Consider the following 13,421-nt stretch of genomic DNA (forward strand, 5'->3'; position numbering starts at 1 on the left):
CCATCCCCTCAAAGGTTGGCATGCAGTGACTGATGGAGGGCCATGTTCACCCTAAGTGAGGCAACTCCAGCAGGCACCTACAGCTTCCTGTGGAGTTGGCTAAGGCAATCAGGTCTGCATCACAACCTGACTTCTCCCTCTGCTCAATTGTTTTCCCCTTCTTTTCCCAGCTGTTGGTCCCAAGGGATACCCTAGAAATATACTAAACGCTAAACATTGTTTCAGGTCTGCTGTTGGACAACTCAACCCATGGCAGTGCTCTGTAAGACTACGGAGATTTTGTGGGATTAAAACTAGTAGAGAGTATGAAAGCCTTTTTTTTTTTTTTTTTTTTTTTTTTTGGCAGATGCAGTATTCTGAGAAATGGATTAACATGATTTAAAATGGTGGCCAAGAAATATGATTCTTGTTGTCTCATTGGAAGGCCTGGAAGTGTAAGAGGCTAAAATATAAAAATCTGTTTGTATTGACTTATTTTTCTCTTGTTATGGCTTATACTTTCCTGATCCTTTCCATTTTAAATAATTTTTGTTAGGATGTTAGACATTGTAAATATTTTATTGAAAGTCTAGATTTGGGGCTGGGCGTGGTAACTCATGCCTGTAATCCCAGCACTTTGGGAGGCCGAGGCGGGCAGATCACGAGGTCAGGAGATCGAGACCATCCTGGCTAACCCGGTGAAACCCCGTCTCTACCAAAGATGTAAGAAATTAGATCTTAGGCATCGCGTCATAGAGGAACTACATCTTCCAGAACCCTCGCGCCCTGCGTCATGCTGGCACTTTTACCGGCCGGGCCTTAGAGCGCAGCCTGTAGCCGGGCGCCATCTTTGACGCTGGCAGTCTTGGTTTTCTACTAGTGCTGCTGCTGCTGGGAGGACGACGGACGGCAGCGGCCAAGCGAGAAGAAAGACGTGGCAGCAAGCGGGAGTCGGGGATAGTGTCATCGGTTCGGGTCCCACTACTTTGGAGCTTGTCTCAAACTCCACATACAGAAAGCCACCGACCTTATTCCGGTATCGTACACCCATTCCCCACCCTCATTACACTCCCACCCCTGGCCCTCAGCGTGGGAGTCAAGAGCAACAGGGACACTTCCGTACTCCTTGTAGGATTGGTGAAACCGTAATGAAGAACACCCCTAAACTCCCATAATCGGTGCGGATTCCTGTGGGGAAGGCCTATATTGTTGACATCTTCCAGGCCTTGGTTCTGGACCTTGAGAAGGAGGCTGTGGAACTAGAGATAGCGATGCTTTTTAGGATTTGGGGATATTCCCTGCCCAAAAAATTCCTGGAAAATTGACTAGTATTAAGTGTGAAGAAATCTTGAAGACCAGAAATTGGATCTTACTGAAAAACTAATGTTTTTCTGTTTTTCAGATTATATTGTTCAGCTATGGAAGATGGATTTTTTTTCATGATCCTTTGACTCTCAAGTTCATCTTTAAATGAACTCTTTTTTGTTGTTGTTGTTGTTTTGTTTTGTTTTTGAGGAGATAACTAACCCTAGCTGTCTCCAGTCTGACAAAGGTTATTGGAATGGACTTAATCTCCCAGTAGTTGGGAGATGTTTTAAAAACACATGCTGTGTTTGAATTGTGGCTGAGAGGTTTTCTTGGCAATGTGAGGAGGAAAATTTTTTCTGCCTCATTATTATTAATTCATGGATTGAGTGTTGGTTCGACCTACAGGCGTAATAGATTGGAACTCAGTGAAGACACAGACGTTCCTGTTGAGAGCAACCAGCTAATGATTACAGTTTAAAGACAATTTCTGTGATCAAGTTGTCATTTGGAAGATTAAACCCATTTCACGAGGACTTGGAGCCTGGTCCTTGCTTTGAGGAAGCAGTGGCTTGTTTCAAGAAGCCACTTCTGATCTAAGAATCTACCCAGCATGCCTAATCAAGGAGAAGACTGCTATTTTTTTTTCTATTCTACATGTACCAAAGGTGACAGCTGCCCATTCCGTCACTGTGAAGCTGCACTAGGAAATGAAACTGTTTGCACATTATGGCAAGAAGGGCGCTGTTTTCGACAGGTGTGCAGGTTTCGGCACATGGAGATTGATAAAAAACGCAGTGAAATTCCTTGTTATTGGGAAAATCAGCCAACAGGATGTCAAAAATTAAACTGCGCTTTCCGTCACAATAGAGGACGATATGTTGATGGCCTTTTCCTACCTCCGAGCAAAACTGTGTTGCCCACTGTGCCTGAGTCACCAGAAGAGGAAGTGAAGGCTAGCCAACTTTCAGTTCAGCAGAACAAATTGTCTGTCCAGTCCAATCCTTCCCCTCAGCTGCGGAGCGTTATGAAAGTAGAAAGTTCCGAAAATGTTCCTAGCCCCAACCATCCACCAGTTGTAATTAATGCTGCAGATGATGATGAAGATGATGATGATCAGTTTTCTGAGGAAGGTGATGAAACCAAAACACCTACCCTGCAACCAACTCCTGAAGTTCACGGTGGATTACGAGTGACTTCTGTCCGGAAACCTGCAGTCAATACAAAGCAAGGTGAATGTCTGCATTTTGGAATAAAATCTCTTGAGGAAATTAAGTCAAAGAAAATGAAGGAAAAATCTAAGAAGCAAGGTGAGGGTTCTTCAGGAGTTTCCAGTCTTTTACTCCACCCTGAGCCTGCTCCAGGTCCTGAAAAAGAAAATGTCAGGACTGTGGTGAGGACAGTAACTCTCTCCACCAAACAAGGAGAAGAACCCTTGGTTAGACTGGGTCTTACTGAGAGACTGGGGAAACGAAAATTTTCGGCAGGCGTTGACAGTGATCCTCCATTAAAGCGTAGCCTGGCACAGAGGCTAGGGAAGAAAGTTGAAGCTCCAGAAACTAACACTGACGAAACACCAAAGAAAGCTCAAGTTTCCAAGTCTCTTAAGGAGCGATTAGGCATGTCAGCTGATCCAAATAATGAGGACGCAACAGATAAAGTTAATAAAGTTGGTGAGATCCATGTGGAGACATTAGAAGAAATGCTTCTTGAAAGAGCCATTCAGAAACATGGGGAATCGCAAACTAAACTCAAGACAGAAGGACCTTCAAAAACTGATGATTCTACTTCAGGAGCAAGAAGCTCCTCCACTATCCGTATCAAAACCTTCTCTGAGGTCCTGGCTGAAGAAGAACATAGGCAGCAGGAAGCAGAGAGACAAAAAAGCAAAAAGGATACAACTTGCATGAAGCTAAAGACTGATAGTGAAATTAGAAAAACAGTAGTTTGGCCACCCATTGTTGCCAGCAAAGGACAATCAGAGGAGCCTGCAGGTAAAACAAAGTCCATGCAGGAGGTGCACATGAAGACGCCGGAAGAAATTAAACTGGAGAAGGCACCGAGGGTGCAGCAGAGCTCTGAGAGCAGCACCAGCTCCCCGTCTCAACATGAGGCCACTCCAGGGGCAAGGTTGCTGCTGCGAATCACCAACAGCACATGGAGGAAAGAAGGGAAGAAACTTCAGCGAGGAAATGAAGTTGATTTTCAGAGCAGTATTAGAATAGAAGCTACAGAGGCTTCAGTTGAGGCCACAGGATTTGACGTCACTAAAACTCAAGTCAAGAGATGTGAGATCATGAGAGAGATGCGCATGCAGAAACAGCAGGAGAGGGAAGAATCAGTCTTGACACCTCTTCAGGGAGATGTAGCCTCTTGCAGTACCCAAGTTGCAGAGAAACCAGTGCTCACTGCTGTGCCAGGAATCACATGGCACCTGACCAAGCAGCTTCCCACAAAGTCATCCCAGAAGGTGGAGGTAGAAACCTCAGGGATTGGAAACTCATTATTGAATGTGAAATGGGCAGCACAGACCTTGGAAAAAACGGGTGAAGCTCAACCCAAAGTGAATGTGAAGCAATCTGTGGTTAAAGTTGTGTCATCCCCCAAATTGGCCCCAAAACGTAAGGCAGTGGAGATGCACCCTGCTGTCACTGCCACTGTGAAGCCACTGAGCTCCAGCAGCGTCCTACAGGAACCCCCAGCCAAAAAGGCAGCTGTGGATGCTGTTGTCCTGCTTGTCTCTGAGGACAGATCAGTCACTGTGCCTGAAGCAGAAAATCCTAGAGACAGTCTTTTTCTTTATTTTTTTTTATTTTTTATTTTTTCTTTCTTTTTTTTTTTAATATACTGTAAGTTTTAGGGTACATGTGCACATTGTGCAGGTTAGTTACATATGTATACATGTGCCATGCTGGTGCGCTGCACCCAGTAACTCGTCATCTAGCATTAGGTATATCTCCCAATGCTATCCCTCCCCCCTCCCCCCACCCCACCACAGTCCCCAGAGTGTGATATTCCCCTTCCTGTGTCCATGTGATCTCATTGTTCAATTCCCACCTATGAGTGAGAATATGCGGTGTTTGGTTAGAGACAGTCTTGTGCTGCCTCCAACCCAGTCCTCTTCAGATTCCTCACCCCCGGAGGTGTCTGGCCCTTCCTCATCCCAAATGAGCATGAAAACTCGCCGACTCAGCTCTGCCTCAACAGGAAAGCCCCCACTCTCTGTGGAGGATGATTTTGAGAAACTAACGTGGGAGATTTCAGGAGGCAAATTGGAAGCTGAGGTTGACCTGGATCCTGGGAAAGATGAAGATGACCTTCCACTTGAGCTATGAGAAATGATTGATAGCTGAAGGTGGTAGTGAGGACACTTTAAAAAAAAATCGCCAAAAAACTGGACTTAGTTTCATCTATTGTAACATTTACCTGAGATGATCATTTCTTTAGTCTAGAATTTGCCCCAAATCAGAAGTATACCTCTGAATTATCTGTATGTGTCCTGGATTCCTTGGGGTCAGATTTTTAAAGTTACTTTATAACCATTTTGTCCATTTGATGCCATTGTTTATCATCTTTTGAGAAAAAAGTTCTGTCATACCCTTCTCTCCACAAAAAAGAGACTGAGAGGGAGATCAAGTGAAAGGGTGCAAGCAAACTTAGTGACTCCTTGAGGTGTTTGTCAGTTTTGGCTTTTTTCTCCTTTGTTGTATTCTTTACGTATTGTCTTGATGTACTTAATATTACCTGAGTTTGAAATGGATGAAGACAGCTGCTACCATTAAGGACCAAATTTTATGCTACCACTAAACAAAAATACCCACTCAGTCTGTGTTAAATTGTATGTCTTTTTAAAGGTATTTAGAGATTCAAGTAAGCTTTAAAGAGGGCTGAGCAGCTCAGGAAGCCTGTAATGTGGGCATAACTCTTTGGACCTGATCTTGATGCTTCTGCTGCTCTGTTGGCCTCTGAAGAGCAATATCTAATTTATTATTACTGTCATTTTTTAAAAGGCTTTAAAGTGCCTCAGGGGTCCCCTGAAACTAATTTTCTATTTCTGGGATTCCCTGGATTCATTATATGAGATGGTGACATGATTAGAGGAATTCTTTTTTAGTATGAAAATTGTCCCTTTTCTTCTTCAGTACTTGCCTCCTTGCTGGCACTGAATTAACACAGGGACAAAATTTGGTTAATTTTTTATTTCTAATTCTCCCAACAAACCCCTGTTGCCCAGTATTTATGTGGTGGCCTTTAACCACCTGAGGGAAAAAATGAGCTTATTCAAGCTGCCAATATTTATCTATGGGCTGTAGCAGTACACTGAATTGTACTGTGCCAGGGATATTGAGATGCTCTGGGGGTGTATTGTATACCTGCCAGTTTTCTTCATTTCTGAATTGAGTTTTCTTTTCTTGATGTCGGTTTCCTTCATATCACCTCAAGGTTTAGATTTGTGAAGGAATAAGCATGATGGAAATAATAGTCTTGAAAGGAGATATGTTGTATATAATCAGAAGGAAGAGGAAGGAAGGACTTACCCATTTTGATATTTTGCTGTAGGTGGCCAGTTTTGTTTCTCATAGGGAAATCTGACCCACCTGTCATGTTGGCTCCTGAGGAACTGCTGTCGTAAGCGGCTCATCAAGAGTTGAACTTCACGTAGCCTTGTTGGGAATATGGAAAAGGAAGAAAGCCACAGGACTGCCCATTCAGTCTTGTTAAGATTGGGATGATTCTGCACAAGCAAAAATGACTTGAAATTTATGTATCGACACACCTCTACCAATCCATCTTCAGCTGACTGAATGTTGTATGATAGCCCTTCTCCAAAGCAGGGGTAGAATGTTCAGGTTTCACCATGGACTTTCTACTTATTTCGCTTTTGGAATCAGCTTACAGATTCCAGGTCCCTTTTGTATATATTCTTTATTCTTTTGCTTTTTTAAAAAAATAAACTTGTTAGTCAATGTTTCATGTTCCGCATTATTTGAACCATTTGCCCTTACAGAAAGAGAAATACTTGTTTGTGTTTTAAACAAAACTGATGTAGGAAAAAAAAAAAAGAAAGAAAGAAATTAGCCAGGTGTGGTGGTGGGTGCCTGTAGTCCCAGCTACTTGGGAGGCTGAGGCAGGAGAATGGCGTGAACCTGGGAGGCGGAGGTTGCAGTGAGCTGAGATCGTGCCACTGCACTCCAGCCTGGGCAGCAGAACAAGAGTCTGTCTCAGAAAAAAAAAAAAAAAAAAAGAAAGTCTAGATTTTGTGGTCTTCCTCTGGAAAGCCGAATTTTGTTTTGCCAGGGAGTTAAGTTACTTACCATTCAACCTGATCCTTTTTAAGCGTATTTTTAAGTTTGGGAGTATGCGTCTAGAGTAAGTTTTTCTTCAGGGCTAATTTAATTATCCTTTTGAAGCACGCCTCTTCAGGAGGCTCGAGGAAATATTCAGGGTGGTCAGCAATGCCTCCATTCTGGCTGGCTGCAACTCAACCCCCAGCTCACAAATCCCAGTAGCTGCTTTTGCCTGGCCTCATAGAGTTTCATTTCATGCATATGTAGCCTAATATTCAATGAAGGACTCAGGATAGCTGCCTGTATAGATTTCTGGAGTTCTTTCTCTCTGTGCCTCACATTTCAGCTCTTTTAGCTCCTTTAACTCTGATCTCTGTCTATTAAATTCACTAAGTTGGATCTGCCTTGTCATGGTTCCTCCTCTCTTACTGCAGTCTTGGAAGTGCCTACATCCAGAAAGCCATGTTGGTTATAGGGCTTACCTCATTTCTTTTCCTGTTCTGAAGACTCACACTTCTGTGCTGTGTCTGTTTTCTAACATCTGAAAACAGCTGTCTCATGTATTTTGTCCAATTTCCTAGCTGTTTACAGCAGAGAGACAGATTTGGTACCAGTTATTCTATCACATTGAGAAGTGACAGTCCCTAAACTTGCTCTAAACATGTTTAGATTTAATGTGAACAACTAATGTTTCCATTTTCAGTTTCTCTTAGCAGTTTTCAGGAGCTTCAATCCGTAAATTCTCAAATACATCCATAAATCACTTGGAATATCTTAATGCATTGTATGAAAGCTAATTCCTCCTCTGTACCCATCATCACCACTGTTCCTTTAAATTGTGGGATATGTTTTTCTGAGACTGTGGCTTTAGCGTGTACGAGAAAAATTCAGTTGTTATCCCCTCATTTTGGGGAGTAAAAATCATAAGAACGAGGAGCATTATAGTATCCAATCTTGTCCAACAAAAACCTAGGTAACTTTGGAAGTTTTCTTCTCTCTCCCCCACTCTCCCACTTCTATGTGTGTATAAGTGTGTTTATTGAATAAAGAGCCTTTTATTTTTATTTATTTATTTATTTGAGATGATGTCTCACTGTCATCCAGGCTGGAGTGCAGTGGTGTGATCTCAGCTCACCGCAGCCTCCACCTCCCGGGTTCAAGCGATTCTTCTGCCTCAGCCTCCCTAGCAGTTGGGACAGACTACAGGCACATCCCACCACATCCAGCTAATTTTTTGTATTTTTATTAGAGACAGGGTTTCACTTGTTGGCCAGGCTGGTCTTGAACTCCTGACCTCAGGTGATCCACCTGCCTTGGCCTCCCAAAGTGCTAGAATTACAGGCGTGAGCCACTGCCTCAGGCTGAATAAAGAGCCTTTTAGATAATGTCTTGCCTGACAAGTTTAAAACAACTTTCTTACCAGATATGCCATAATAAAAATCTCCAAGAAATTTTCCTTAGGCTACATCTCAATGGGCCATTTAATACTATATCAATAAACTTTATTACATAATAAGATCTTGGTGTTTATCAGAAAGGGATTTGAGCCAGGGTGTTTTAAGTTGATTAGTATCTTGAGTGAGAAAGATCTCTGTTTTCATTAGCCTTCTCAGAAAAAAATTCCCCCTATTTATCAGGAATGCAAATGTTTCAGATTGAAGTGGGTACCCAGACATAGCTCAACATTGCACAAACAGGTGCCAAGGGGAATCTGTTTCCTTTTCTGTCTAACTCCAACTCCTTTGAATTTTTTTGACAGGTACTTAGAAAAACTGAGATTGACAAAGTGATACAGTTTGAGTTATATGTTGCCATAGAAAGAGGCAAGTTGGCAAATATTTTGGTAAATCATTTCAAGATAGCTTTGAGGAGGTCCTCAAAGCTTAGTATTATACATAGAGCAAGAGGATTATAAGAAGTATGAAGAGAAAATTTCTTCTGATTTTCTAAGGAAGATATTGTTTAAGATCCAAGACTAGAAAACCAGTTGAATAATGTAATAGTAGTGCTTGGGCGAATCAAACCTTTTGGTGTGTTAAGTTTAAATTCTCAGGAGGATCGGGAAATCCATGGAACCAGATGGCTCCTAATTGTTTACAAGGAGGAAAAAGTCATGCAGAGGTTGAGAATTGCATGGTATTAAAACCTATAGGGTTAAAAAAATTAGAAAAAAACTAGTGTGGAGTTTGGAGTATTTCAACTGGTAATCAAATACAGAATGTTATGAGATAGCTGATGAGATATTCTTTCGTCAGATTTCCTCAAATAAATAAAGGCTGTTGATGGTTCCATCAAGACGGTTTTGCGTGTAGGGAAATAATTAGCCTGTGTTTTATTTCCGTTAACATATGTTCGTAATTGCACCCATACACTTCCTTAGAAGGGGAAAGTTTGCAGGCCTCTGAAATGACATTTGTACTTCCATAGCAGAATTCAAAACCAACACTATAGAAAGCATCTATAGCTGCCTTAAAGAAAAAAATTGGTGAATCAGCCAAGGGTGATGGGAAACATGGGGCCTGATAGACTTGTCATATCTTGTTACAAATGTTCTCAAAAAAGCATTATTCATGTGCCTCTGGTTCCTATGACTAGATATCAGATATCACCAAGTCTCTGTCACTGAGGAGCTTATAGCTTAAAAGGGGGACTTTTAAATAAGTAAACACACTAGTAGACATTAATCAGCTCACCAACCCCAAAATATTGGAGCATTAGGAAGAACTGAATTCGAATCTTCGCTCTGGTACTTAAAGTGTGATTATGGGAATGTGTTTTAATTTTGATGAACATCAGTTCCCATCTCAGTTAATAGCAACCAAGCTTCCCGGTAAAAATTCTATGGTTATCCTTTATGTATCTTTCCCCTTGCCTCTTACTGCCAATTTAGCAGCACGTCCAATTGATCCTACTTTCAAACAGACGTGACTACTTCTTTCCCTTTCACAGTGACATCCAAGGCCCCAACATCTATTGCCTAGACAATTGGCCTCCAGTCTACTTCTACTTTTGTCTTCCTCCCCTTGATCCCTGTTCAATTTTTCTTGGTTGAATAGCCATATTGATCCTTTCAGGATGCATTGGATCACAATACTATCTTGCTCTAACCCCTTCAGGTCCCTCCCATTGCACTGGACTATACAAACTCTTGGCTGGGCGTGGTGGCTCATGCCTGTAATCCCAGCACTTTGAGAGGCCAAGGTAGACAGATCACTTGAGGTCAGGAGTTCGAGACCAGGCCGGCCAACATGGTGAAACCTCATCTCTACTAAAAATACAAAAATTAGTCAGGCAAGGTGGCATGTGCCTGTAATCCCAGGTACTCGGGAGGCTGAGGCAGGAGAATTGCTTGAACCCAGGAGGCAGAGGTTGCAGTGAGCCGAGATCATGACACTGCACTCCAGCCTGGGTGATGGAGTGAGACTCTGTCTAAATCTATCTATCTATCTATCTATCTATCTATCTATCTATCTATCTATCTATAGATATACATATATGTGGGATTAGTGGTGACCAGCTTCCAAGATGACCCTCAATGATCCTGCCTGCCTCCGAGTACCCACACTCTTGTGAAGTTCCCTCCCTCACACACTATGCCAGGGTTAGTCTGTTTGACTAACCCTGGTTAGTCAAAAACAAAAACAAGGAAATAAAAAAACCCAAACTCTTCAGTATGTCCTTCAAGGCTCCATGTGACCTTGCCGTGTCTACCTCTTCTGCCTCATCTGAACCTTAGCTCTTTCCACACCCTTCTCATTCTGCTACAGTCATCTAGTTCTTACTGTTCTATGAGCAGCTCATTTGCTAAGCTCATTTCTTCTCCAAGGAGTGGCTCCATTTCTCGAGCGATTCCCATTTCCACTGGCTGGTTTATCATTATCATATAAGCTCCATGTCTAACTCAAGTGTTACCACTTCAAATGGGTTTTCACCATCCTAGCTAAAATAGCAGACACTGTCTCTCTTGCTCTGTTTTATATCTTCATGGCAATATTGCCAACTGAAATTTTATTATTATTATTTTAAAATATTATGTATTTCTTACTAGAAGGTTAGTTCTGTAATGACCAACTTTTCCTGTCGTGTTCACTATTGTTTTCCAAGCGCATAATCGATACCCATTAAATATCTGTCAAATGAATACATAATTTTTAATGGGGATGATAAATAAAATATTATTTTTTGAGGAGGGAATAAAAGAACATACGTATATCTATAAATACTACGCCTGATCTTAGCCAAAAGGCCGAGAAGCGATACATATATCTATAAATACTTAAAAAGTATGAAGTACTACAATATTAATATTCATAGATATATAACTAAAAGGGTTGGATGGTAAACAAAGTACTTGGACATGTTTCTGGTAAGTTTCTCTACGAGCTGGGACATAAGTTTTACATTTAATCCTATTTTCTATGTTAAAGGAGGATAAGTGAGTTTTACCCATCGAACAAATAGACCCATTACTCATATTTCACAATTAGCTGCTTTATGCATATTTGACCAATGTTGCACTTTAAGCAATTACAGATAACACTTAGTCCTGGACTTACAGATGGTTTGACTTACGGATGGGGAACGCAGTAGAATATTGTGTTCCCAATAATGCTGCCTATTTACAAAAGCAGCGTTTCCATCCTTTTCATTAGTTAAAAGTGAATAGTTTTTACTAATTAAATTAATATTTAATATTTAATTTGTGTCAATTAAATATGCACAAATTCTGCACAACCCTCAGCCCCCTTTTGCAGATTCTGATATGACAGTTGAGTATTATTATATGAGTAATGATAACTGTCAGGGCCAATGTTGGAAGCAACCATGTGACCTACTAATACAATATTTATCCTCTGTCCCTTTGATTTTCTGTTTAGTAGGCTCTCCAAATTGTCACTCATTATGTATCCCAAAGCAGAAATCAGTGTAGGTAGCATTACTAAACTTAGCAAATAAAAATATGGGATGCCAAGTTAAATGTGAATTTCAGAAAAATGAGTGCTTTTCTGGTATAAGTATGTCCTATGCATAAGTATGTAGGGGTACAGTTTTGCTAAAAATTATTTATTGTATATTTGAAATTTATATTTAGCTGGATATCATGTATTTTATCTGGTAAACATATATATAGGATATAGCCAGTGACATAATTCCTGATGCCATCACTGGTCCTTTGGCTCAGACCACAGTATTTCTAATATCAGCGGAGCACAGCTAGATTGTTCAACTGTTGCATCTGTTAAGGTGGTTAGAAGATGGTATTTCATGGAACAAGAATATTTACTATGCCTTCCTTTATCTAAGTGCCTTTAATAGGTTTCCTTTTATTTGAACAACTTTGAGTGAGAAATAGACATAAAGGAGAGTTTTCCTACGATGCCTGACTAACTCTGAATACTTCCTGGCACTTGTAAGATAAACTTGGTCATGATAAATTAAGTGATCAGTTATTGCTCCCAAGGTTTCTGTCATCTGGGTTTAGGGTCAGAGGTGGATTTTCTGTGAAGTTAGGAAAACTATAGCTTTAGGGCCGTCACTCGCATAGGTCACTTCCATGGCCCCGTGCCTAATTTTGTATTCTTTTTCTTAAATAAAAAGAAAAGAGACCCCGCAAACTCTATAAGTGCCATGAAAACCTGCATTCTATCCCCTCATCCCCCACCCATGTCTAGGGATAAACAGTCTAGCATGCTAGCTCTAGATAATTGCTGCTTTGGATAATTTCCAGATAAAATGCCCAAATTGACAAGACAAATGTTTTACATGTAAACAAGTTGCACTTACTTATCTTAGGCCCCCAACAACCTGATTCATTTCAGCTATTGGCTTTTTCTTTTCTCTATGGTCACAGTCATCACAGTATGCTCTCAGGAACATGGGGGCAGAGCTTCAACGTTAAACAGGTCTTTCTGTTTTCCTTTCCACTGGGAGATACCTAGTTCAATGTTCCTGTAACCAGTTGTAATATATGCCAATCTCAAAGTTCAATTCCGGCTCTTTAGGAGGGAGCTTTCATCTGAAGACCTGGGATCTTCAGATTATCACTGCGTTGTCACTTCCCCTAATTTAACAGCTGCTTGTTTTGCCTTACTCCAGTCCTCAACCCCCAGATGAGGTAGTAGAGATTCCCTACTGTTTCGTGGAACACCAGCAACATGGACACAAAGGCAAACTCCAGCTTTCCTCACACCTCTTAAAGAGCATCTTGAACCCTACAAGTCTAGATGGCCCTGGCCTATTCCCTGGGGGATATTTTTTCCCCATAGGTAGGGCTGGTGAGATATTATGTTGGAGTCACCCGGGGCCTATTCTTGTACCTCTTCTGTCTTTCTTTGGGTACTTTCATTCACTTGGTAATCCCATCTTTTGTCATGGCTCTAAAAACCATCCAAATGTTGACAGCTCCCTAGTTTATATCTGGGAAATTATAGGAGGGTTTAGAGTAAAGAAGTGACCCGATACATGCGTGATTAACACATGCTTAAAGGATCAGCCCCGAATTCTCCCTTGACTCAAAACTTATTCAACTGTCTATCTGGGTGTCCTTTAGGCATCTCAGACATACTGTGATCACAGCTGAGCTCCTGATCTTGCCTCCAAATATGGTCTTTCTGCAGTTTTCCGTATCTCGATAAACGACAACTTCATCTTCCCAGTGTTTCAGGCCAAAAATCTTGGAGTCATTTCTGACTCCTCTGTTATTCTCACGTTAGCTGTTCAAACTATCTAAATAACAGTCTACCTACTAAATACCCTTTGTCTCTACCTTCAGAATATATCCAGAATCTGATCCCTTCTCAGTATCTTCACAGCAAACACCTGGCCCAGGCCACCTCATCTCCTACATGG

The 13,421-nt window shown here is 41.3% G+C and overlaps 1 protein-coding gene across 1 annotated transcript; it reads left to right on the top strand.

Annotated features, from left to right (window-relative positions):
• Positions 1-810: 810 nt before the first annotated feature.
• LOC129534219 (zinc finger CCCH domain-containing protein 11C-like) lies at positions 811-6,255 on the top strand. Its single transcript, XM_055390573.2, has 2 exons — positions 811-1,316; positions 1,693-6,255. Exon 2 carries the CDS (start codon positions 1,898-1,900, stop codon positions 4,142-4,144), a length of 2,247 nt encoding a protein of 748 aa, XP_055246548.1. The 5' UTR covers positions 811-1,316; positions 1,693-1,897; the 3' UTR covers positions 4,145-6,255.
• Positions 6,256-13,421: the final 7,166 nt, after the last annotated feature.

Source organism: Gorilla gorilla, chromosome 5, assembly GCF_029281585.2.
Source record: "Gorilla gorilla gorilla isolate KB3781 chromosome 5, NHGRI_mGorGor1-v2.1_pri, whole genome shotgun sequence".
NCBI classification, from domain to species: Eukaryota; Metazoa; Chordata; class Mammalia; order Primates; family Hominidae; genus Gorilla; species Gorilla gorilla.

Excerpts from the sequence above, each read along its gene's own strand:
- LOC129534219 (XM_055390573.2), top strand. The coding sequence starts at position 1,898 with ATGCCTAATCAAGGAGAAGACTGCTATTTTTTTTTCTATTCTACATGT.